Source organism: Candoia aspera, chromosome 4, assembly GCF_035149785.1.
Source record: "Candoia aspera isolate rCanAsp1 chromosome 4, rCanAsp1.hap2, whole genome shotgun sequence".
Classification (NCBI taxonomy): domain Eukaryota; kingdom Metazoa; phylum Chordata; class Lepidosauria; order Squamata; family Boidae; genus Candoia; species Candoia aspera.
This window is the reverse complement of record NC_086156.1, coordinates 82071507-82098178: the sequence shown is the minus strand read 5'-3', so window position 1 is coordinate 82098178 and position 26672 is coordinate 82071507. Positions and strand designations below refer to the sequence as shown.

Below are 26672 nucleotides of genomic sequence, written 5' to 3'. Positions count from 1 at the left end.
GCTTCCATTCTTCCTGGATCGGTCCCTGCATAGTCTCTGAATCCAACCCATTCCTGTCTCACAATTTTCTGCTTTTTTCTAGATCCTGGCCCTGTCCGTATTTATGTATTACTTTGGATTATATAATACTTTTCTTTTTTTACAACTTCTAGAACCTAAAACACTAATTATGTTCAGTACATATTTATAAATCTTAATGTTTTTCATACATAAACACTCAGCCACTATGAGGGATTGCAAGCCAGTTACTTGGTGAAATCATCTCTACTGTATATCCTAGACTTGATTATAAAATCCTTCAGATTGCAGCTTTCTCATAATTCAGACATATCCAGACACATATTATTCTTGACCTTTTCCCTGTTAAGAACTCTGATTCTCTTTCATGATTTGTAAATCAGGCTTGGGAGTTCCTTGTTCTGGAAGTTGCTGTGCAATATCACTCTGAATCTCCATGCTACAGGGAAGGCAGACGGTTGTGATTGTGAGAGAGTATCATTTCTTCAGGATGAGTCACTTCAGGATCTGGGGCTACTGCCTTAGTCACAATTTAAGATGAGCAGTTTTTTGTGTTTATATCTTTAAACTGTATCCATACAGGAGAACCTGTAGAAGAATTAGGAGGTCTCAGACAACCCTGTAACGTTCCATTTGCCTCCTTCAATTACCAACTGTCTCTTCTCTGCGGTTTCCTCTTACTTTAGGCATTAGCAGATTTCTGCACATTGGTAACAAAATTTAGTTCTGCATCCTATAAGGTCTTGTACTGAACTTGTCTGGCTTTCCTATGATGGGATATTTTGATGAGCCAAAGGAGATAAATAGGGGTTGGGCCCTGAAGTTATGCAGTTTCTTTCGGTTGTAACTGCTGATTCTACTTTTCTATTGCTTTGAAGATTTGCTTGGAAGGTAGGAAGATGGTCAAATTCCCATGGCTGTTAAAATAGTCTGAATTTATCACTTGTGCATTGAGAGCTATTGGCACTAAAAAAAAAAGTGGTAGATATGTCATACCTGGACAAGTGTGTCTTTACTTTCCAGATCATTTCTTTGCTCATTTATCCTGTAGAATATTGATTTCCCTGAAGCTGGAATAATCATCTACAGGTTAAAGGTACTGCTATTGCTTAAAGGTAGATAGATCTATGCCAATCTCTGCCTAGTGAGGTTCATGTAATTTTAAAGGACTCCTTCTGTTAATAGTTGTCACTAGAACGACAGGTTTCACACCTTTCCATGTAAGCCTTCAACACTGTTCTCATTTCAGGCCAATAGAAAGACCCTTGAGCTTGTCAAAAATTACTGTCAATTTCATGTGTGACACATGATTTTTTTCCATAGCACTCTTGCCGAGTGACAAGTGTTTGCCCACAGTAGGCAAGATGATCTTAAATACTATGTTATTCCTTACAATATATTTACAGGTCTTTGGTTTTACAAAATTACTTAGGCACTTGGGCACTTGGAGGTGCATCCTGCTATGGAAATAGGCTAGTTTTGTAGTTTTGTTGTTTTCACTGGGATGTACTGCACCATGTTGATTGACCTGACCTCCTTGAACTCCTGATTGCCAGTGAGAAGGGTAGTGTCATGCTCGCCGTTTCAATGCCTTTGAGCCATCGTAACGTTTCTCATGTCATTAATGCGTTGCGTGTTTCATCTCTCATGGGAGGATGGTACTGCTTATCTTTTGGCTTTGCTTTGGAATGTTTTTCTATTATCTGTTATGTTCAAGGTTCCTTTCCCAGGCTAGCACGTCTGACGTTGGCTAGCACCTGGACCGGGCGGGGCTGATGTAACGGGGCGGGATACGTGTGCACTGGAGGAGTTTTAAGTTTGTATTTGGCGCGCTTTTGCTCATTCTCAGCTTTCTCTGTATTTGCCTTTAGTTCCCTAATAAATCAGATTTTACACAGCAGCCTCTTGTGAGTCTGAGTATTTGGGCTAGGGCAATCATTACATAAAGCTGAGAATCTAAGATCCCAACTCCGCTAGCCCCTGTCCAGGAAAAGACAAGTTGTCTCGCCCTGTGAGGGAGAGTGCCAGCGATGACCGAACCAGACATCGTGATGAGGGAAGAAGGAGAGCCGGACTCGACCGTGAGGCGACCCGACCGGCCGTCCCAGGGGGGAGAGCTGTCAGCCATCCTAGAAGAGGCGAGCTCCGAGTCGGAGGGTGAAGCCGAGGGTCTGAAAACCGCCCCGGAGACGACCGTAAATTCTCCGGGCGAGATGGTCACCTGGGATGAGACCCAGGGGGATGTAACGGTGGCAGGGGGCCCATCCTGGAGGCAGAGATACCCATTATCACCCACCGTGGTGCAGGTGCAACCAACGGAGGGCTCCCCCACCCCGGATCGGATCCAGGTACTGGAGTCAAAAATAGACTCGTTGGAAACTATACTGAAGCAGCTGAGCCTAGATGTGACCTCGTGGAGAGACAACCGGGAAGGATCGAGCCAGCGGCATTCAACCCCTTCGTCCCAAGGGCGGTCTCCGGAGCAACGGCGGCCGGCGCGGAGACGCGAGGGGGACCCGTCGGTCCCGATGGAAATCGCAGCATCGCCGGCGCGGCCGTCCCCGAGCCCCGCACCGCCGCGAGCCCGGGAGGTGCCAACCTCCGCAGCCCCGGTGGCGGGGCGCAGCCCGGCGGCGGGCGGGATGAGAGACTTCCCTGTAAAGTTTGATGGGGATCCAACCAAACTCTCATTTTTCCTGACGAATGCTAAAGCCTACATGGTGGAATGGGGGGGGCTTTTTCAATCGGAAAAGGCAAAAATCCTCACCATTGCCACTAAGCTGAAGGGGAGGGCGGCAGACTGGTATGTCCAGATGTGCCAGTCGGAAGCGCCTGAATTAGAGAAATTCGATGAGTTCCTCTGGGCATTGAGACAACACTTTGAGGATCCCTTGGCGAAAGAGAGGGCAAAGAGAGCTCTGAAGGAACTTAAGCAGGGGTCAAGATCCGTGGCTGATTATGCACTGGAGTTTAAAGCGCTGGCTGGGAAGGTGGATGACTGGTCCCAAGCCACCATCATCGAGCTATTCAAGGATGGCCTGAATACCGAGGTGCTGCGCTGGTCCTTGGGGAGGGACGACCCATATACACTTTACGAATGGATCCAACTGGCAGGGAGGGCTGAGCATGCCCATGAGATCTTCGCCCATCGAAAGACCACCAAATCGGGGCGGGAGGTGAAGCCCAGCCGCCCATCGAGCACCGGGGGGAGAACAGGACAACGACCCTGGGATGAGGAGCGAGAGAAGCGGTATGCGAAAGGCCTGTGTCTGAGATGTGGTAAGGAGGGGCATCGAGTGGCGGTGTGCCCGAAGGCAAAGGGAGAGGAACGGCCCGGCAAGCCACCGACAAAGTCCCCTGCCCTGCCGAGGAAGCAAAAAGCCGCGGTGGCTGAAACCGTGGGAGACGATGCGATGTTCTACGAGGAGGAGGGTGAGCCCGAAATCCTGCAACCGGCGGGAAACGCCAGCCACCTGCTTTAAAGGGCGCCGCAGGGCAGGTGGTGGAAGAAGGGCGCGAGCCTCCATCGGTGAGTGGCAGTTACCGCATTCTCACGGTGAAGTTGCAGTTGGGCTCCCAGTCCAAGACTATAGAAGTATGGGCCATGATTGATTCGGGGTGTTCCCGGTGTCTAATGCACCCTGATGTGGTAGCGGCTCTAGAGCTACCCACTTTCCCTTTACAACGCCCCATCGCCTTTACACAGCTGGATGGGTCCATGGCAGGGGGCAAACCAGTCACCCATTTCACAGGGCGGGTGTCACTGCAGCTGGGCAGCCACCAGGAAGGCTTGTCTTTTGTCGTGGCTCCAGTAGGGGGTCCTTTGGTGGTGTTGGGGGTACCTTGGTTGGTTCAGCAAAATCCCCAAATAAACTGGGTTTACCGGACTATCACGTTTAGGGATGGGTTCTACCAAGCGACTGAGGGGAAGGATGCCCCAGAGGAGATGGTGGGAATTGCGGCAGCTGCGACTCCGCATGTCCCCGCCCCTCCTCTGGAAGGCTTGCCGACGGAGTACAGGACTTTTGCGGATGTGTTTGGCGAAAAGGAAGCCGACCAGCTACCCCCCCATAGAAAGACGGACTGTGCCATTGAACTGGTGCCTAACACCCAATTGCCCAAGCCCAAGATTTATTCCATGACCCAAAAGGAACTGACTCTGTTACGGGACTTTGTGGACAAAAATTTGGCGCGCGGATTCATCGAGCCAGCGAATTCACCAGTGGGGGCGCCGGTCCTCTTTCGCCCAAAAAAGGATGGGACATTGAGACTTTGTACCGATTTCCGCGGATTAAATGCCGTCTCAATTTCCAATAAATATCCCTTGCCATTGATCAAGGACATGTTGTCACAGCTGGCTAAGGGAAAGATCTTCTCCAAACTTGATTTAAGAGAAGCCTACTATCGTGTACGAATCAAGGAGGGCGATGAGTGGAAAACTGCTTTCAACTGCCCGTTGGGAGCGTTCCAGTATAAGGTGTTACCTTTTGGTTTGGCTGGGGCCCCTGGGGTATTTATGCAACTGATCAATGAAGTACTGCATGAGCATCTGTTTAAAGGGGTATTGGTGTATTTGGATGATGTATTGATTTATACTGAAACCATGGAAGAGCATGTGTCTCTGGTGAAAAAGGTGCTGAATAAGCTCAGGTCAGCAGAACTGTATGCCAAACTGTCTAAATGTGCCTTTCACCAGAGACAAATTGACTATTTGGGGTATAGAATCTCAGATAAAGGCATAGAAATGGACCCTGCCAAGGTGCAGGCTATCACGGATTGGGAAAGCCCCCGCACCCGCAGGCAACTTCAAAGTTTCCTGGGGTTCAGCAACTACTACAGATCATTCATAAGGGGGTTCGCTGAAATTGCCTTGCCACTGACGGAACTGCTCCGAACTAAAGGTGTGGGAGATACTCGGAGAGTAAAGAATCCAGGGGCGCTGCTGCGATGGACGCCTGCTTGTCAAACGGCGTTTGAGCGCCTGAAAGCAGCTTTCATCAAAGAGCCCATTTTGCAACATCCTGATCCCTCCAAACCTTTTGTGGTACAGGTGGATGCCTCCGATTATTCCATCGGGGCATTATTGATGCAACAAGACGAGACAGGATGCCTCAAGCCATGTGCCTATTTGTCCCGCAAGTTCTCCGAAACTGAGCGACGGTGGCATGTATGGGAAAAGGAGGCATTCGCAGTAAAAGCCGCGTTGGAAGCGTGGCGGCATCTGTTAGAAGGGGCCAATCACCCCTTTGAGGTGTGGACTGACCATAAAAATTTGGAGGCTCTCAGCACCCCTCGAAAACTGAGCCCGAAACAAGTCCGTTGGGCTCAATTTTTTAATCGGTTCAATTTTCATTTGAAGTTTATCCCGGGGAAAAAGAATTTCCTAGCTGATGCATTGTCAAGGCAACCTCAGGATTCGGGGGCAGCGCCAGAAGTGGTTAGCACCCTATGGACAGCGCCTCAATTGGGTATGCAGGCTGTGACGCGTAGCCAAATGCGCGCGCAGCAGCCACCCGCGGCGGACGCCGCCCAGCCGAACGCTTTGTCAATTCCTTCCCCGTTGCAACAAAAGTTTCTAAAAGAACTGAAAACCGATGCTTGGTTGCTTGCAAATAAAGACAATGTTACTTTTGACCGAGGCTTCGCTTGGAAATCCGGCCGCCTCTACGTCCCTGAAACCCTCCGAAAAGAGGTGTTACTACGTTCACACGATGACAAACTGGCAGGGCACTTCGGTTTTGTAAAAACCTTGCACCTTGTTAGGAGGCAGTTCTGGTGGCCAACATTACGTAAGGATGTCAAAGACTATGTTGCTTCCTGCACTGTTTGTGCGATGTCTAAGCGCAAGGTGGGGAAGCCCCAAGGACTGCTGCAGCCGGTGGCTGCCCCTTCTTGCCCCTGGGATGAAATCTCCATGGACTTTATTGTCGAATTACCATCCAGTCAACGCAAAACGGTCATTTGGGTGGTCAAAGACTATTTCTCAAAACAAGCCCACTTCATCCCTTGTGTGTCCATTCCGTCGGCACGTCAATTGGCCCGCCTGTTTCTGATACACGTGTACAGGCTACACGGATGCCCCTCCCGCTTAATTTCGGATAGGGGCACACAATTTACCTCACAATTTTGGCGGGCGTTCCTCAAATTGTTGGGAACGAAGCAAGCTCTGTCCACGGCTTGGCACCCCCAGACGGATGGGGCCACGGAGATTCTGAATTCTACTCTGGAGCAATACCTTCGAGCTTTCGTGAATTACCAACAGGACAATTGGGTTGACCTTCTCCCCTTCGCTGAAGTGGCTTACAACAATGCGGTCCACCAAAGCACGGGCCAAACCCCATTTCGCGTGGCTCAAGGCAGAGACTTCGTACCCATCCCGGATCTGCCACAACCCCCTACCGGATCTACCTCATCCTCTACGACATCTACCTCACCGGGAGATTGGGCCACGCAACTGTCAGACTCATGGCCAGTGATTCAAAAAGCTCTTGCTGATGCCCAACTGGATTACAAACAGTTTGCTGACAGAAAACGTGCCCCTCCGCTGGACTTTCAAGTTGGTGACTTGGTTTACCTATCCACTAAGTTTATCAAGTCATCACAGCCTTCCAAGAAATTGGCGCCTAAGTTTGTGGGTCCCTTCCCTATTCTTGCTCAAATTAACCCTGTGACGTTTAAACTTGATTTGCCACATAACCTAAAACGCTTACACCCTGTTTTTCATTGCAGTTTGCTCAAACCGACTATTCGTTCTGACCGCTGGCATGACCAACCCCCACCTCCAACCCCCATCATGATTGATGGACAACAACACTTTGAAGTTAAAGAAATTTTAGATTCCAGACGCCTTCGCAATGCGTTGCAGTATTTGGTCCGTTGGAAGCATTTTCCCCATCCGGAATGGGTCGCAGCACCAGATGTGGCTTCCCCTATCCTCGTTGCCCGTTTTCACGCTGCTTATCCCACAAAACCGGGGCCCTGAAATTTTTTTGGGGGGGCGGTATGTCATGCTCGCCGTTTCAATGCCTTTGAGCCATCGTAACGTTTCTCATGTCATTAATGCGTTGCGTGTTTCATCTCTCATGGGAGGATGGTACTGCTTATCTTTTGGCTTTGCTTTGGAATGTTTTTCTATTATCTGTTATGTTCAAGGTTCCTTTCCCAGGCTAGCACGTCTGACGTTGGCTAGCACCTGGACCGGGCGGGGCTGATGTAACGGGGCGGGATACGTGTGCACTGGAGGAGTTTTAAGTTTGTATTTGGCGCGCTTTTGCTCATTCTCAGCTTTCTCTGTATTTGCCTTTAGTTCCCTAATAAATCAGATTTTACACAGCAGCCTCTTGTGAGTCTGAGTATTTGGGCTAGGGCAATCATTACAGGTAGGTAGGCATGACCTGCTAAGGTGAGAGTTTTTCCACAGCAGTATCAGATCCCGGTGATGCAGTTCTTGTGGCGTGCTAAGAAGAGATTTTTGTCATAATTATCTCTAATAGCCTTTGATCTCATTTTCATCTCCCATAAGGATATGACTGAAAATGCTATACTTCAAATATTGTCATCAGCAGCTTTTTCTATCTGAGCATACTTTTGTTCTGATTTTGACAGGACTCTGTTTGCATATTCAGTTACTTGCTCTTCTACAAATTGTTCAGATCTGCTCTGATGGACTCCACTTGGCAAGCCCTATTTAAGCAAGGCCTTGCCCTGTTATCTGGGGGAAAGTTCATCCTTTAAGTCTCGAGGAAATGCGCAGGGTTGTTCTTGGAACTGTTACGATGGCCCCCCGTATGTTTCCCTATCCCTTCTGGATGGTTAGGATTGCCCATCCTAGTAGTTGGGTTAAAGTGATTGTGAATTCATCTTTGAATGAGGGGATACTTCCTTCAGCCTTGAAAGAGGCAGTGGTGCACCCCTTCTTTATGAAATCATTGTTCCCTCCAACAATGTTGGATAACTTTCACCCAGTCTCTAACCTCCCTTTTTGGAGAAGGTTGTGGAGAAAGTGATTGGGTTGCAGCTCCAGAGGCAAGGAGAAACCAGGTAAGCGGGACTGAGCTCAGGCTAGGATATAGTACTGAGACAGCATTGATCACACTTGTGGATGAACTCTGGTGGAACTAAGATGGGGTGACACATCCCCTGGTCATTCTTGATCTATTGGTGGTTTTCAATACCATCAATTGTGGTATCTTTCTGGACTGCTTTGGGGGTTGGGAGTGGTGGGAGATGTTGAACCCAAAGCTACTGCTTTCTGGGATTCCTCAGGGCTCAGTGCTCTCCCCTCTCCGATTTAACATCTACATGAGACCAGTGGGGAATGACACACAGGGGTATGTATCATCAACATATCCTGACTCTTGCTTGATCTAGTGTTCAAATAGCTGGAAGCTGTTAGCATCTGGATGAGGAAAAACAGGCTCAGGCTCAACCCTAGCAAGACTAAGTAGCTTTGTGTTCAGAAATTGGCCATATCCATGGATTTTCCTTTTTTCATTTCCTGATAGGGTTTCACTACCCCAGACAGAACTGGTGCAGAAGTTACAGGTTCTCCTGGATTTCTGCCTCTTGCTGAAAGAACAAGTGGCAGCCACAGTTACAAGGGCTTTTGCACAGATCCATTTTAGGTGCCAATTGCAACCTTTCCTGAACCAGCAGACCTTTTTTTAAAAAATAGCTTTTATTAAAAGATTTTACATATATAATAAGAAATACATTCAAAGAAAAAATACAATAAATGTGAGAAAGGAAAGGAAAGGGACAAAGAAAAAAGGAGATAGAAAAAAGAAAAAGAACAGAAAAGAACAGAAAACATGAAAAAAAAAATAAAGATGTGGTTTCCGATCTTCCTCTGGCAGTTACACATACAATTCTAATCAAACTTCTCTCTCTAAGATTATATCCTATTTCCCTTCTTTCTATAACCTATTCTCTCTAATCATCAAAACCATAAGTCAAAAAATAATTTTCTTTTTTATGCAAAACATCCGTAAGTGGTATCCAGTCATGAATCAGCAGACCTTTCTCATGATTACTCATGCCTTAATCGTCTTCTGTTTGGACTACTGTAATATACTATATATGAGGCTGCCCTTGAAGATAACTCTGAAACTACAGCTGGTCCAGAATATAGCAGTATGAGTATTTATGAGTACTTACCACCCAGAGTCGTCGTTGAGATGGGCGATGGAAAAATGTGATAAATAAATAATGTGTACACCTCAGTACAGCCATGTGACACCTCTAATTCATCAGCTGCACTGGCTATCAGTTTGTTTCTGGGTACAGTTCAAGGTGCAGGTTGACATCTATAACGCCCTTCATGAATTAGGGTCTGGATATTTCTCCAATTGTGTCTGCCTGTCCTACAAGATGTTGCAGGGCAGGAATGCTCTGGGTCCCATCTGCAAAACAATGCCAGCTTGTGTGACCCCAGAGGTGTGCCTTCTCTGTTCCTGTTCCTGTTCCTTGAAATAGCATTTCTCCCAAGGTCAGTTTGGCCCCAATGCTACTGAGCTTCAGTGTAGCATGACTTGGCTTTCCTACCAGGCTGTGGATTGGGGCAATCTATGACCTGCTTGAATGGTTCCCATTGATTTTTGTGAGTTCCCAAAAATGTTGTTATTATGGTATGTAGTCCTGTATGGTTGCTATTTTTTTTAATGAAGATTTAACCCATTGGACACTGTCTTAAGTCATTTCAATTAGGAGGCCCTGTCAATCAATCAAATAAATAAACAGTATGCAATCCCTTTTCAGATGCATCAACTGTAGAGTTAGTTGCTCTTCTAGTTTGTAATATTTTAGGACAGGGGAATTAGCTGTGGGTCTGACCATTCTCTCAGAACAGTCTGTTTTGTCAGCAGCACTTCAGTTTATTTAATTGCCTACTTATTACATCTGCTTTCATTCAGGAGCTCAAGGTAGCATATTCAATTAGAGTTGCCAACTGTGGGTAGCATTTTGCCAGGAATTTTATCATTCCCATGCAATACTGTATTCCAATCACATATTTTAGTAGTGTCATGTTCTGAATTGCCTCAACTTTTTGAGGTCTTGTTGTAGTCCTTCCAGTGACAGTACATACACAAAGTTTCATTTGCTTTGGGTTCAGGTAGATGTTCTCCCTGTAGCACTGAAGAAAAGACTAGTTTGCAGCCATAACCATTTTCTGCTAATTTGCTCCTTGTCCAAAAGTCAGAATGTTATCTACAATTATCTTCATGCTAGACAAGTATTAAGTGCTTGGTTTAATTTCTCCTGAAATACCCATCAGAAGTCTCAGCTGTGTAGATCTGCCAAAAGTAATCAAAATGTTGTCAGTTTGCTTGGTTGTTCATCCAACTTCAAATGGGGGAAACAATTGCTGACATCATAGACTGTGACTATTCATCTTCCAGGAGATTAAGCAAGATATTGTCACCTGTAGGCATTCAAAAATGTTCAGTTCAATGTTTTGGCATTTATACAGATCTTTAACTTGTCTGAATTTTTTTTACCATGAGCATATCTTGTGTTAGGGACGCGGTGGCGGTGCAGGTTAAACCGCTGAGCTTGCCGATCGGAAGGTCGGCGGTTCGAATCCACGTGACGGGGTGAGCTCCCGTTGCTAGTCCCAGCTCCTGCCAACCTAGCAGTTCGAAAACATGCAAATGTGAGTAGATTAATAGGTACCGCTTTGGTGGGCAGGTAACGGCGTTCTGTTTAGTCATGCCGGCCACATGACCACAGAAGGGTCTACAGACAAACGCCGGCTCTTTGGCTTTGAAACGGAGATGAGCACCGCCCCCTAGGGTCGGACACGAATGGACTTAATGTCAAGGGAAACCTTTATCTTTACTATATCTTGTGTTAGATTCTTCTGCAATGATTATACCCCTTATTTGGAGGTTGACTACTTTCTTACAAACAGGCTCATTCAATGTTACAAAAAATTTCCTCCTGGTAAGCAAACTGGATGTACAAGTGGATCATTTTTTTCAAAACAACAATCATCCTTGAAACATCTCCACAGGTCTCCTAAATTGGGAGGATTGGGGACCCTTTTGTATTATATAGATGAAATTCTGACACTATCATATCCATTGCTTCAGTGGCTGTATTGCCTAAAAGAATATTGTGCATTTGAATGTTACAAACCAATTTAACAATTCCAAAGACAAACCACAGCTGTGTTTTTATAGTTATTCAGCATGGGATTATGCAACAGTTGCCTATTAAAAAAAGAAAACGAGAACTCAAAGATTGCCATAGTAAAGAATAACATGTAGCTCAAGGTTGACATGTTGTGCTGTTAGAGTTCTCTGAGCTAGGTTTTTGGATTGCAAAATTTCACTACCATGTTAGGTAATAACTTCAGTGCAAGAGGTGTGGGGAAGTAAGTCTCCTTGATTGGCAAGGGTTGTATATATCTTTCTGTTATGTCAGTTATGTTCATGATAGAGTGGAGGAGTTCCCTGTGTGGCAGTTAATTTACATGTGAATGAACTATTTAGTTATATCTTTTGATTGGGTTATGACCTAGATTGTCTTTGTGGACAGATATGAAGGAATCTATTGTTGCTTGTGGATATGTTTTGTCTCTTTGTCCTATATAGTGATGTTCATAGTCTTTGCATTCTATTTAGTACTTAACTGTTGTATTGTTTTTTGTTTTGGTACTGGGTCTTTGGATTGGCCTAGAATATATTGCATGGATGTTATTGGTATAGTTCAGCCTTTCTCAACTCTCTGACCCTGGAGGAACCCTTGAAATATTTTTCAGGCCTTGGGGAACACCTGTACATTCAGGCTCCAATAGAGGCCAGAAGTTACAAAATCATTATATTCATTTCATTTGTAGGCCTGCATATATGCATTAATATTGTCGTTAAACTAAAAATAATGAAACTTACCTCTTTAATGTGAAGTTGCCTGAATTTGAAATAATATTTTTAGTAAGTCGTGATCTCCCAGGGAACCCCTAGTGACCTTTTGCGGAACCCTAGGGTTCCACGGAAGCCTGGTTGAGAAACCCTGGTTATTGTGAATGTTCAGTAGCCCGTTGGTAGACTTTGAAATGCCTTTAATGTAAGATAGGGCAATCCTTTGGTAAGCTGTGATGTTTCTGTTACTTTCAAATGAGTGGATATGCACTTTTTGATGAAGAGGGTATCTGTTATGTTGAATTTTTTTGATCTGCTTTTTGTAATTCTGATATACTGTATTGTGTTATGGATCCCTGAATTTTGCACAGCTCTTTTTATAGGCTTTTGAACTGTTACTTTGTGGAGGATTTGATTTATGTGGCTTGTTTTCCAGGAGACTTGGGTTTGTAGTATGCTGTTGTTTTCTTTGCTGATAAGCATTTATAAGAAAAGTAGGACTTTTTCCTTCTATTGTGAATTTGATTCTGTGTGGTTGATTAGGTTATATGTGTTTTCTGTCTTTTTTGATTACAGTATCCATATTTTGGGTTGTATTAATGGAACTAGTTTCTAGTTGTTGCATTACTCCTTCTGAGTCCTATAATTGTATTGCAGTTATGAAAGGACAGGTGCACATTTTATTAGAAATATAACATAGAAATATGGAAACAAAGCATGGATTTGTTTCGTTTCCACATGAAAAAGGATCTATGTAATTTCAGAGCTTTTTTCATGTAGAAAAAAAGTTATTTTAATATATTTTTTAAAAAATTATGTCACTCACAATACAGTATTCCTGCTTTACAGATAAGGTGGCTTACTACATTAACGTCATAGACGTTTTGAAATTTCCTCCAAAACCCATTTTACAAAACCCATCCCTCAGGCAGCACAAAATTTCAGAAGTAATTTCAGATGTGTTTGCAGGCTAAATGCAGGGCTTAATTGCAGCACAAGCCTTTTCTTCCATTGACTTGCTTACTACAGCCACTTACTTTATTAAGGCTGCAGTTAAGAGCGCTTTTCCCAGAACCAAACTTTAGTAGAGTCCATGGAATTCACTACAGCTTATAAAGAACGGCGCTCTTGAAACTTAAAACCTATTTAAAAAGAAATCTAGTTGCACGTGAATTAAAACAAAAATCGGCTCTTTGGGGGAGGGAATATGTTAATCCTGTTCAGCCATAGCTAGCCAAAAGTCTAGACTTCGTCATTGTTTTGATGAGCAAGTTCATTTTTTCCTTCTAGCAAAAAGAGGGCGGTCCGCACTCTAAATTAAACTAAGTCTATGAGCAAGGTAGCAAAAAATAACATCCGGTCCCAGGATGCCCCGGGCTAGGAGCGATCTTCGAAAGGCTTAAAAAAGGGGGCGTAGAGTTGCGGAGAGCATGCGCAGTGGGTCTCGGCGGGTAGAGGGGTTTCAGCGCTCTTTTGTTTGGCGGAGGCGGATCGAACGCGGGAGGCCTTTTGCCCAGCCGTTGCTCTCTTGCTTCAAAACGAGATCTGCTTTTCCCGACAGCAGCCGCGGCTCCTCTGCCTCTCCGTGCTTCTTTTTATCTTTACATTTCCACTCGTGGTTTCTTGGTGGGGCTGTGCAAGGTAAAGAGAGGGGAAGGGAACAAAGTGGGGGGCGCCGAGATATCGCGCGCGCGGGTTATGAGGGCGAGGCGGCCATATTGGGGGTGGGCTGAGGAGGCTTTAAGAGGGGTTCTGGAGCTCGAGATCGTGCAAGATTGGGAAGGGTCTGCCGGGGGAAGGACAAAAAGAAACGAAATGTAGAGTGCGGGAATTGTGAGTGGGCTGAGATTAGAAGCCTAATTTGGCCTTAAGTTGAGAGGGGGCAAAGAACAGATACGTGATGGAGTATGGAGGGGACTTTCCATGAAGAGATGGTAGTAGAGGCTGGGTAAGGCAGGAGGGGTATGTATGCTGCTGTATTGAGACAAACGGAATGCTCGAGGTACACCGTAAAATACAGCAAGGAGGGAGGAGGGCTGTTCAGATTACAATTTTGTGGGAGGTGCTTTTCAGAAAACAAACATTGAGTGTATAATTGGGAATGCTAAGTATGTATGCTTCACATCGGTGAAAGGGAGGGTTAATTATATAGAGGGGGTGGGGAATGGGGAAAAATGAACCAATGAGATAATTCTGGCTTCAAATAGATGCACACATAGTGGTGGGAGAATCCAGTCTTTCTGACTGAGAAAGTTGCTCCAGGAAAAAAATTAAGGGCTTCTTGGAGGCTTTTTTTTTTAAATGGAGAGAAACACAAGGAGGGATGGAGTACATTTGTATGCTCAGGAACCAAGTAAGATTTTTTTCCCTGAGATCGGTGGGGGGTTAATAAGATGCTTAATTTCATTTTTCTGTAGATAATATATACACTATTTGGTGAGGAGACTTTTTGGTTAATAAGTTAAACTATTAGGACATACAGTTCTCACTTCAGTTACTTGTGAAAATGAATTTTGGGTGGGAGAATTGGTTTGTTGGTCTCCCTAAGTTAATTAATGTAGATTAAATTAGCCAATTTTTTGGTGGGGTAGCAAGAAGGTTGATTTGATATGTTACAGGAATGGCATAGATATTAGTATAATAGAAGTGTCCAAAAAACCTGCATGGTCCCAGACATTCCCAAAAGTTATGTCTATGTAGGTAGTGAGAAGAACTTGTTCAATTAATACATGATGTGATTTGGAGCATAGTCACGTCAGCTAACCAAGGAGTCAGTAGATCTGGAAAGAATTGGTAAAAAGTCTTTAGATCTATGCCTTAAAAAGTTGATGTGAATGTATTTGCTATGGTGAAGTATTTTTAAAAATCCCTTTATGGAGTTATACCTGGGATGTATCAAGTATTTATGATGGGTTATGTTGGTAAATAGTAACCTGTGCTTTTTCTTTGGCTATATTTGTATGAGGAGCTTGGGTTTTGTCATACTTTATCATCACTACAGCTAGATCAGGCAGAGATGTACTGTATTAACTGGTCTAAGGTAATCTGTAGTATTTATACCTGACTAGGTATTTGAGCCTAGGTTTCCCCAGGTCAGGTTTAATACTCTATCCTTTTACCACACTGATGTATGTTTAATGCACCTAGGTATGCAGATCCAAAGAGTTAAACAGACACTGTCAGAGATGCTGATAAGAGCAGTATCTACAACCCTGCTAAGTTCTTTCAGGAGCCCTTCAGTGAACACTCAATCATTTTGCTGCTCCTGATAGTAAGTACTTGCTCCTGGGATGTATTTTCAGTACTAATTCATATTCACAAGGTAGTTTACAGTACAATAAACCATGAAATGCTAAAATACAAATATAACAGTATAAACTTGAATATAGTGTGTGTTTTTTTCTTTCATGTCAGAAGCACCTACCAAGGCACTTATAGTGCGGTGTAATGGTTAGAGGGTTGGACTAGCACCAGAGAGACCCAGGTTCAAGTCAGCACTCAGCCAAGGTAGTTCATTGGGTGACTTTGGAGTAATAGTTACTGACCTTGTCAGGATGTGCAAGTAAAACTTGGGGAGGGAGTATATGTACATCAGTTTGAACCACCAGAGAAAAAGTGAGATTCACATTCCAGAGAAACAGGAATTCTATAAATGCCTCATCTTGTTGTCTGTCAGTCTGCAGAAGTTTAGTCCAACTCACTAGTTGCTCCCATAAAGAATCACTTTTTAATGGGTTGATAAAAATCTTTTTTTCTCTCTTAAAATAACCAGGTTTAAGATGAAAACTTAGGTTAATGCACACAGTCTATTAGAATAGAGCTTACATCCTTATGAAAGATACTTTTCTATGTAAAGAACAAGCAAGGAAAACATTATCACTCATTATCCAGTATAGTTGTTTATGCCTTGATAGCTTACTGGTTCTTGGTCCATACTATCACAAATGTTATGCTATGGATCATTTAATGTATTTTATGCTTAGGAACTACTAATAATTGAAAATGACTTAGTTGTTATTTTAATTGTAAGCATTGTGCCCACCTCCTCTTCACTTTTCTGCTTATGTGCCCAGACACTGAATGAATATCTTTATTACGGTCTTTGACCAGCCTTTAGAATAAAAGAAAATAGTTTAAATTCATTGTGAGGAAAAAGGGAATCAATAAAACAGTAAAACAATATATCTAAAAGTTTTGTGTAATTGTATAGCTTGATAAAAATATTTGGCCACCTGGTGTGTGAGTGTAGAATCAGCATCCCTTAAAAAGAAATAAATGTAAAATCTGTCAGTGTGACCCACAAATCTAGAGATAATTGGGGAGATCAGAGTATGTCCTGGGGCATCATAATAAGGACACCAGATGAGGACATGGTCTGCCCAGACACTATAACCAGGCCTAGATATGCCTGACAGTATTTTTTGTGAGATTGGTGAGAGTGGAATTTGTAGGATAGTAATTAAATGAAAATATGTTTGCATTAAGTATCTGATGGGAATTCTAGTGCAGTGTAGTATGGTCGTGAAAGTTAGATTACTAAAGAGTTTGCAAGGGTTTCCCCCATAATATTAAAAATAAGTGAACTATACTACTTATTCTTTAATTATTTAAAGCTTAAGCTTGTGTTTGTTCTTGTATCGCTATAGCCTGTTACAGCAATTGTTATTTATTTTGGAAATAGCAAGCATTTGACTTTTCCATATTTATAGTGATTGAAATACTTGGATTATCTTGATGTCTATCAATCCAGCCTACTTGAACTGTACAGTGTTTTTTGTTTTTGTTTGTTTTTTGCTGTATGATTGCTTTTTCAAGAACATGTATTGATCAAATAACTTCAATGCATTTGGAATCGTATGGTCTCAGTGGTGGGGAAGTAAGTTTAATGGAGAAATTTAGGGTGGCAGGTAGGTATAGTGAAGAGAGCTAGCAATTTATGGAAGAAAGTCATAATAAAAGGATATATTTGAAGTCAAAAAAAGGAAAAATAGAATTAAAATACTATTTTTGTGGAGTAGGGTGAAATATATTGGGAGAAGGAAGTTTTGCAAACAGATGTGCCCTGTTGAGATGCTATTCTGCTGCATTTTTGTTACAAAGCAGGCATTTTGAAGCAGGAGGTTAAGGAGAGGAAAATATAAATGAGGAATCCTCTCCTTGAGCTGTCCTCTCCCATTCAACCACCTTTCCCTAGTCTGCTACTTGAATAGTAAGCAGATAAAGAAATGGAAACTAAGTAGGGAGAGAAATCCTTTTACATCTTCCTCTCCATATAGATTATGCTCCTTCCATCCTGACCAATAGTATTTTTGGTTGGAAGGAATGTGATATATCCCTGCTGGAAGTGAAACAAATTTCCTTTTATCAGCACAACATGCAGAGCCCTTGAAAAGCACAATCACTAAAATTCCCAGTTTCAAAGATCTGTGAACCTTGAGAGCAGATACTTTAACCCTACCCATAGATTTCTATGTGCTGAAATGGGAAATACCATGAGAAGATGAAGGGGTAGAGAAAGGCTGTGTGTTTCCTGACTGCATGCTATCTCGTTTTAGGGCAAACCTTTGGTGTATCGTCATGGAGAGGTAATTAATTGAAAGGATAAGGTTTGATAAAAATCTTGCTTACAGTGTCATTTTATAGACTGCAGGAAACTGGAAATTTACATAAAGTCTATAAGAATGTCATAGCATTCCTGAGAATTTGATTCCATTTTTTAAAATATTAGTACTTAAAGCCAGTAAGAAATACATGCTTTTTTAGAAAAGGAAAATAATATTCAAATCTTATGCAAACTCTTGATTATTAGAATTAGTCCAATTGATCATACAGTCTCAGATTTGTAGCACAGTTTATAGTATTTGAAAGAGGGAGATCATTCAACTGCCTGCCTGCTATTCCCTATATTTCAGTTAAGACAATTTTTTTTCCATGAACTTCTTTGCTTTTTAGAATATCCATCTTCTTATGGCTTTGGACTATTTTGAGTTTTGGCAATATATGACTATTAACAAGCTGTACAAAATTGTATGTGCTTCCCAGTTTGAGAGGGATATGTATAAGCTGGAGAGAGAAATTAATTTTAAAACAACCTTGCTATGGTCTTTTAATTCAAGGAAGTTCAGACACTATGGGCTAAAGCCACATGCAAGTATTGTAGAAAGTTAGTTCTGTCTTCACTTAATTCCCATTTATTTGAATTAGTTTGGGTATAACTACATAATTTACTTATTTTAATCATTAGGTGTATTTTATTCTGTTCTTCAAATAATTATATATCGAAGGGGCTCACATTAAAAAAAGAAAGGCAGGCCCTGGCTTCAAAGGGACGCGGTGGCGCTGCGGGTTAAACCGCTGAGCTGTCGATCGGAAGGTCGGCGGTTCGAAACCGCGCAGCGGGGTGAGCTCCCGTTGTTAATCCCAGCTCCTGCTCACCTAGCAGTTCGAAAACATGCAAATGTGAGTAGATCAATAGGTACCGCTTCGGCGGGAAGGTAACGGCGTTCCGAGTCGTCATGCTGGCCACATGACCCGGAAGTGTCTATGACAACGCCGGCTCCAAGGCTTAGAAACGGAGATGAGCACCGCCCCCTAGAGTCGGATTCGACTGGACTTTACGTCAAGGGAAACCTTTACCTTTACCTTACATAATTTACTTATTTTAATCATTAGGTGTATTTTATTCTGTTCTTCAAATAATTATATATCGAAGGGGCTCACATTAAAAAAAGAAAGGCAGGCCCTGGCTTCAAGCTTAGAGACTAAAAAGACTAGTCATACAAAGAAAGGGGAGTACAGGCAGAAAAAAGATTTGTTGGTGTGCCAAGAATGTTAAGAAGCCATACTCCACTCAGCTGCTCAGAACTACAGTTCCCACCATTTGGGAAACAAACCAGTTTAAGCTTAGGAAAAACATGCTCTTTAGAAATTCCCCTTCCTTCTCAGCTGCTGTTCATAGGCCTCTCCCTAGCCAGCCATTCTTCACTGCAAACTAGACCCTTTTCTAAATCCTAGCTGTGCCTGACGGCCCCTTTTGTCTGTTTTATCAGACCCCAACTGAGACAAGTGTATCCTCCTGCTGTGAGATGCTTTGCCTGCAGGAGGCCTCTACAATTTTCTTTTTCCAATAGACTGTAACTCTTCATTTCCAGAAGAAGCAAGCTGTTTAATCTAGTTTGCTTGCTGGGTGCACTTGTGCTGCTCCTACTACTTGGGAATGTCATCTTTCTCTGTTGTTGCCAGCCTACTGTTCAACCACATACATAGCACCTATTGGTGTGTTTTGTTTTGTTTTTTTGAGAGTAGCAGAAGAGAATGTGATGGTTAATATTTCTTGCTTTAAGCATAAAGATTCACTCTGAAGAATTTCAAGCTGAAACACAGTGCTCTGTTTCCTGTTTTTGGAAGAAAAACTAAGTTGCATAAAACTTGCTATAGTCAAAGTGCAACTGTCTGTCTTAACTTGCGTGTGCTATTCTGGTGGGATCAGATTCTAGGGGAATAGTTCTATATGTCCCATTAATGAAAAAGACTATGCTATTGAATCAGATCATTACAGGTAATGTACATATGAATGCCATTCAGCAAGGCTTGGGCTTATGTGGTATGTGTAGACAGAGGTTTTGATGGGACTTAAACATTCCAGTGTGCTCTTGTGATTGTATCTGATTCTCATTTCTGCTGTTTGTTTTCTGTATCCTTTAAAACTCTTCTGCTGTATGTTTACCCATGTATCCATGCAGACATCTTTGGGTTTAATTTTTCCATTATTTGTTTTATGGTTGAATACTGGGTAGAAAAATAAGAATATAGTAACTTTTATTTAGTATTGGCATTGCAGCTCCAAAAGCTTCCTGATCAGCATTTTTCCATCCTGCTGTCTGTTTCATTATCTCTTAACAGCCTCCTTTAAACTGCAAAACTGGCGAGCACAATGGGAAAAAAGCAAAACAAGAAGAAAGTGGAGGAGGTCTTAGAAGAGGAAGAAGAGGAATACGTGGTGGAGAAAGTTCTTGACAGGCGGGTAGTGAAAGGCAAAGTGGAGTACCTGCTCAAGTGGAAAGGCTTTTCAGAGTAAGGCTGCTGTCCTTTTATTTCATAGCTCTGTTGAAAGGAATGACTAGCTGTCTTCAGTTTTTCAAATCTAATGTGAGCATTCCACAGTAGTGCTTATTTATTAGAACTGTGGCTTTTTAGAAACCCAGTTCAACTTTTTAAAAACCTTACCTTGTACTATACTGTAAGATACCACAGATTTAAGAACCTTCCCAGCTGTTTTTTAAAAACATTTTATATTTGAGTATGTTACCTCAGTTTTATCTTTTGGCATCTTTCAGGCAAATATAAGACTTTAGGAATTGATGCAGTGATATGAACTGTGTGTTCCTGCAGGATATTAATGTGTTTAAAAATCAGGTATAGATTCTTCTTCCCCAAAAAGTGCTTTCTGGTTTGGACAGTTCTTCCTTTAGGTTACTGGTGAAGAGTAACTGGTGATACATGCAGATGTTTCTATCTGTTTTGTTAGGGATGTATTGGCTATCCCTTCATACATTATGCCTTACCTAAGGGGCACTTGAATACCTGTGTTACCCAAGGCTAGTTGCCTCTAACATGAAGAGGCCACTTCTGCATTAGTTACTAATGCAAAAAAGTTTGTGTTTGCTGTTCCATTTTTCCTTCTTTCAGATAATCTGTGTGTGTGTATTCTCACTTCATAAAACCAAGACTCAGAATAACAGGATCACTGAAATCTTGGTAATTTGATTCTGCTTATCACTAGATGTTCCGTGTATATCATGCAGCATTCCTTCTGCTTCAGTTCAGATTGTCATATTCTTAGGCCTTGTAACTTGTTTACGTATGAGAAAAATCACCGTATACATTTCTAGAAGTGTCAGCAATTACACTAGGTTTCAGATAAAAGCCTTTTAGTGCAAAACTTATAGATTTAATATTTTCCCATTCATAGAAAATTGCTCTTAATTTATGCCAAGAATTTCCAGGTCCCATAATTTGTCAAGCATCTTTTTCTGATAATATATGATAGAAATATAAAAATGATAGTTAACAAAATCTGGTATTTTGTATGGGTTGCAGTGAAGATAATACATGGGAGCCAGAGGAGAATCTCGATTGCCCTGACCTAATTGCAGAGTTCCTGCAATCCCAGAAAACAGCACATGAAAGTGACAAGTCAGAGGGAAGCAAGCGCAAGGCTGAGTCAGACTCTGAGGATAGGGGGGAAGAAAGCAGACCAAAGAAAAAAAGAGAAGAGGTAAGGCAGATTCCTTCAATATGTGATCCACTCGGGTTGCTTATGTCTTATAAAGAGGAAAAAAATGGTTGATAGAAATCTCCAATAAGAGGGGTGTAATTGTAGTTTACAGCTAAGTATCTCTGAGCTACATAAATACCTTAAAAATAAAGGCATGTTCTGCTGCCTGTGGTTTTGAAGTTTATTCTTCCTCCCAGGTTTATTGCTTTATCTTGTCTAACATTCTAGGTATTCAGCATTTTTATTTCAGTTTTTACACTATTCCTTTTCTATTTTTTCTGTTTATAGTCACATCTTATTTTTTTTCCATTCATCCTTGGAAGTACAGCTAAAATCCCAATTTATAGCCATGAAACTTTCAATTGAAATATAATGTAGAATCTTTATCCCATTAGTATTTATCCCTAGCCCATTGTTAAGTTATTGCCTATATTTTCAAGGAATCCATGACCTCTGGTGGCTGCCATTAAGGGGGAGATCAGTTCACGCTCAAGTTTCTCTAATTTTGTTAGAGGTCTATCCTTCAGGTATAATTACATGGGATTAGGGTTCATGAAATCATATAGTTTTGAACAATATAAATTCCTAGTTTAAGAATATACCATATCATTCTTGATTTAGGATTCCCTCCTTTCTAGAATATAGCAGAAACCATTTTCTGGCACTAATACTTTGTGTTATCAGGTGGGTCCATATTAAATTCAGTGCTTGATCTTTTTGTGCTCTCCTCTAAATGCAGCAATCATTAACATTTCTATTTCTTTCTTTAGGCTGAAAAGCCTCGAGGGTTTGCAAGAGGGTTTGAGCCAGAACGGATTATTGGTGCCACAGATTCCAGTGGGGAGCTCATGTTCCTAATGAAATGGTAAATTTGTCCTTTAATTTTTGAACCTCTCATTGTACATTTTCAAACAGAAGTGTAATATTTGCTTGTATGAATGTTGAGGAAATGCTGTGGTGTAATGTCAGGCCCCTGGATAAGGAAGAACAAACTCAGGCTAAATCCCAGCAAGACAGTGGCTGTGGGTTTGGAAGCAATCTGATTCCAGGGAAATTCCATCTCTGGTTCTGGATGGGGCCATGCTCTCCTTTGCCAACATTAGTCACCTCCTGTTTGGATTAGTGTCATGCACTCTATCTGGACTGCCTTTGAGAGGCAATTCAGCTGGTCCAGAAAGCTCAAGTACCTTAGCATGCCCATGTAACTCCACCACCATCTGCCGTGGTAACTGATTAGCTTCAGGGTGCAAGTTGTCGCCTCTGAAGTCCTTCATAGTTTTGGACTTCGGTATCTATGGGACCGCCTGCTCCTAATGGTTTCTGCCTGCCCAGTTAGATCAGGAAGAATGGGTTCCGGCTGGATTTCCTCTTTTAAAAAATGTCATTTACTCAGACATGTGTTCTCAGGCGGGTTTTTTCAATTGCTGCCCCCTTCCTCAAACAACATCCCCCCTCCCCCTCAGATTTGACTTGCCCCAAGATTACTAGGATTTAGGAAACTAATTAAAACCTGGTTATATCATCAGGTCTTTAAGGGGGAGATGGCTTGAAAGATTCCTCCTGTGTAAGAATATGGGGATATAATTCCTTGGCATAGGATTCATACGCAGTTGTTAACTGTTGGGTATTTTTGTTGTTTTAATCTTGTTTACCTTTGGCAGAATGTAAGCTGCTGAGTTGGTTGACAAGTGGAATGGCATATAAGCTTGTCTGCCTATATATGCTGTTCTGAATTAGTTTGCTTGCTCAGCATTAAAACTTGAGGTGGATATAAAGTCTCGGTGTACTATATTTTTGTGTGCTTTAACTCTCTCTACTGCATTCTGATCTGGCTTTAGATTTTCCACTAAAGAAAGGATGGTGTATAAATTCATTCTGAAAAACATAATCGTCTATATAAAATCTGAAAACTGGTTTCTTAATGTAGAGATCAGCCACCTTTCATTACAATTGTCCTATGGTAATGTCAAGTATAAACCAGTGGAACATTCAGTGAGTGCATTATGAAACATTTCCTGTTCTGGAAGATTCACATCTTGACAATCCCAAAACAGCCAGATAAACGTGACCTTGTGAAGAGTAAGAAAGTTCAATTTCAGTCTCTGGAATGAAATGTTTTGCATGTAACTACAAAATTGCAACTTCCAGTTATTGCTAAATTACACTTTCCAGCATCCCTCATTGTTAGTCACACTGAATGAGTTATTTGGACCTGTACTTTTGCAATTCATGGAGGGTCACAGTCTACTTCTGTGGTCCAAAAGGACAGTTACAGGTGCAGAATTATTGTCCATCAGAGGTTGGCAACATGATGCTATGGTACACTTGCACTTCAGTGGGATGCTCATCCATCCCCACAATTATGAAACACAAGATCCAGTGAGTTACCTTTTAAATTAGAGGAAAAAAAATAAAATGGCACTTTTATAGTTGCTGCCAGAAAACATTAACCTTGATGCACGTTATGACTTTAAACAGTAAATTCCATCAAATTATGACACGTGTCATTCAGGTGACATGATACAATCTTTGACCATCTGTATTTTGAGAAAGCGTTGTAATACCAGATCTTTTTAAACTTCCCCTGTGGGATAAACACTACTTTTTTCTCTTGATTATATAGGAAAAACTCAGATGAAGCTGATCTGGTTCCTGCTAAGGAAGCTAACATCAAGTGTCCACAGGTGGTCATCTCGTTTTATGAGGAAAGGCTCACATGGCACTCCTATCCCTCGGAGGACGATGATAAGAAGGATGACAAGAATTAATCTGCTTGCCCTTCTGTCCCCATCCCTCCTTTGGCTGACTTTTGTATTAAAACATCAGACTGTGGGTTTGAACATGAGGGAGAAGTGAAGAGACTCTTGGCTGAGGAAGATGCCCTCTGTAGAAACAGGACAATATCAATACCTATGACAGTGTGTTTATTTTATATATATATATATATATATATATATATACACACACACACACACACACACATATATATATATAATATATATATATATATATCATTATCTGTCAACTTTGATTGGAGGAATGAAGGTTCCTCCAGGTAGAACTAAGTACATCTGGGTATTTGTTGGACAGGCCACCAACAGAAACAGCAAGGGGAGGTGGCATGTTCTGTAAAGATTACCTGAAATTTGCAGCCTTTCTCCCAAATAGTGTTAACTGCATTTTTACAGCTTAGCATGTATGTGTAGGTTTTATTCCTTTTTTGCTATTATTCGTGTATTGTTGGGGTGGGAAGGGAGGGTGCGTTCCAACTGATTTGAGACAGAGTGGTTCACAGTATTCTATAGCAAGAATCATAATTCTTAAAAAAACAAAAAACAAAAACCCTGCATCTTACTGCAAGTAAAATAGGTTACTCTTAATTGAACGGCTGGAGCAAATGTGTCTTGAGTGTCAGCATTAACAATTGAGACTGTAGTCATGAATGCAGCTAATACAAGAATATTGGTCACACATCTAAAATTAGGGAAGAGAAAAATTTAGACCCTGTAGTTGAACTGGGGATGCCTTGTCCTAAAATAAATAACGTTCCTTTTCTTTGTCCTTTTAATTTCCCCTTCCCATAGAACTAGGAGTTTGTTTTTTTACTTTCCTGTATGTGTGTGAACTTGAGAATCAAAATGAGGGGTGGGGGAAGGAAAGCAGGAGTTGAATCTACTTTCCCACAGCACAAATAAGTTGCAGAATATTCTGTAAACAAGTAACTTTTTGTCAGACCTGGGCATTTGTGGTTACTTTCCTTGTCTTGGCCCTCTGCTGATTTTATTTTTAATGTAATAGACTTCTGTTTTTACAAAGGACATATTTTACCTCTGAAGTTGCTCAAATCCTGGTAAGCCACCAACTCCCTCACAGGGCAGTATGTACGTAGGACTGTATTGTACAAATCTTTTTTAAAATAAAGCATGTGTTAGGCTTCTGTGAAAATGTTGTCTAAAATTTAAGTGTTTGGATTTTAACTTCATACTGAACTGTCTTTTTGTCTTAATAAAATTTTAGATTTATAATCCTGACCTTTCTTTTTCCTCTCCCTCTAGGCAAGGTCTTCCTTGCATACAAAATGGGAAGTGGATCTAGGTTTTATGGAAGATTACATTGTTTTAAATTTGTTCATGACACTGTACTGTACATAGGTGACTTTGTATGCGACACTTAAGAGAACTGTATCCTATAGGTCCTGCTAAGATTTGGGGTGACAAAATACCTTTTATAGCCTGCTGCAAATGGCACTTTGTAGAAGAGAGGCCCAAAGCCTCTTAAAGCTAACTCATGCCACACATTTCTCATCCTTTACTTCCTTGCCTCTAGTTACTTGAGTAGCAACTGTATTTATTACTCATGTATTAACTAATGCGTGAGTTCTTTGTAACTGCCCTTCTGGATTTTTTATTTTAATTATTAGTTTCTTGTGCCACTTTCTCTGGAGTAAACTAAGAATAACCTGTTACAAGTAGCTGAATATGCTACTTGTAAGCCCCCCAGAAAGCTCTGAAAATGACCTGGAAAAATAAAAGGAAAGCATGAAAGTTAAAGCTAGTAGAGCAAGCAAGAAGCCATAATCTTAAAAGCATTAGTAAGGTTTCTTCGTTGCATCTGTATTTTTTTCTTAAATGGCAGTGCAGAGAACTGAGCCTGCCTGTGTCGTCATGGGGGAAAGGCAAATTTACACATGGTTTGTACCGAAAGCACATATATGCTTAACCCATCTTGCTGCCATGCAATGAACTCAACAAGAGAACTGAGGATGTTAATTTTGCGACCGTTCTTCATGCCTACTAGTGAAGAACAATTCTCTAAGTATCATGACAGTTAATGGGGTCAAATGGAGGGAATATTACACCTGTAAAGCGTATGACAATAGGGCACAGGAACACCTGGCTTCTCTAGAAACTAGCCATGGGTGATTGTCGGTAAGATTCAGCAAAGCTATGCTAAAATGTTAACATTTGCCTTTCCGTTCATTAGGTGGGCCAATAATTCATGCAGTGGAGGGTACACGCTGAATTGAAAATGTGGATGACACCAGCTAAGGCTAAGAAAATGGGAGTTGTGATCTGGAACATCTACAGGGTACAGTGTTAAAATTGGAGAAGAAAGTAAAGCACATGCAACATACCCTTGAATGCAGTACTCCAGTGTCAACATCAGCTTTTAAAGTTTTTTAAAGTGTAAAAGCCAGGAATTAGGATCTTTATCGTTGGCAGGCTATTTTTACAATACATTTTACTTTGAACAAAGGAATTATGAAAATGGGTTGTTCCTCCCACTTGTTCCATGGGCAGGACTGGAAATTTTTGTGATAATCCCTTTTAACAAAGTGCATCCTCTAAGCTAGCTCAGATATTTCAGAGTAACAAATTTTCACTTTACCTCATTAATTTTTGCAGACAGAATTTACATGGAAGTAAATTCACCAGATAAAAGATTCTAAAGGAGAGGCCTGAATGCCTCACTGAAAAAGCCCTCTCCCCAATACACATTGCTGTAGCCCACTACCA

At 41.8% G+C, this 26672-nt stretch overlaps 1 protein-coding gene across 2 annotated transcripts; it reads left to right on the top strand.

Moving 5' to 3' along the window:
• Nucleotides 1-13306: 13306 nt before the first annotated feature.
• CBX1 (chromobox 1) lies at nucleotides 13307-25181 on the top strand. Of its 2 annotated transcripts, XM_063300789.1 has the most exons (6): nucleotides 13307-13520; nucleotides 15027-15150; nucleotides 19782-19952; nucleotides 20979-21156; nucleotides 21927-22021; nucleotides 23780-25181. In XM_063300789.1, the coding sequence occupies exons 3-6, from the start codon at nucleotides 19813-19815 to the stop codon at nucleotides 23922-23924; spliced, it is 558 nt and encodes a 185-aa protein (XP_063156859.1). In that variant the 5' UTR covers nucleotides 13307-13520; nucleotides 15027-15150; nucleotides 19782-19812; the 3' UTR covers nucleotides 23925-25181. The 2 variants fall into 2 exon arrangements, with proteins under 2 accessions (XP_063156859.1, XP_063156858.1); XM_063300788.1 differs by lacking the exon at nucleotides 15027-15150 and having other exon boundaries at nucleotides 13308-13520.
• The last annotated feature ends 1491 nt before the right edge of the window (nucleotides 25182-26672 follow it).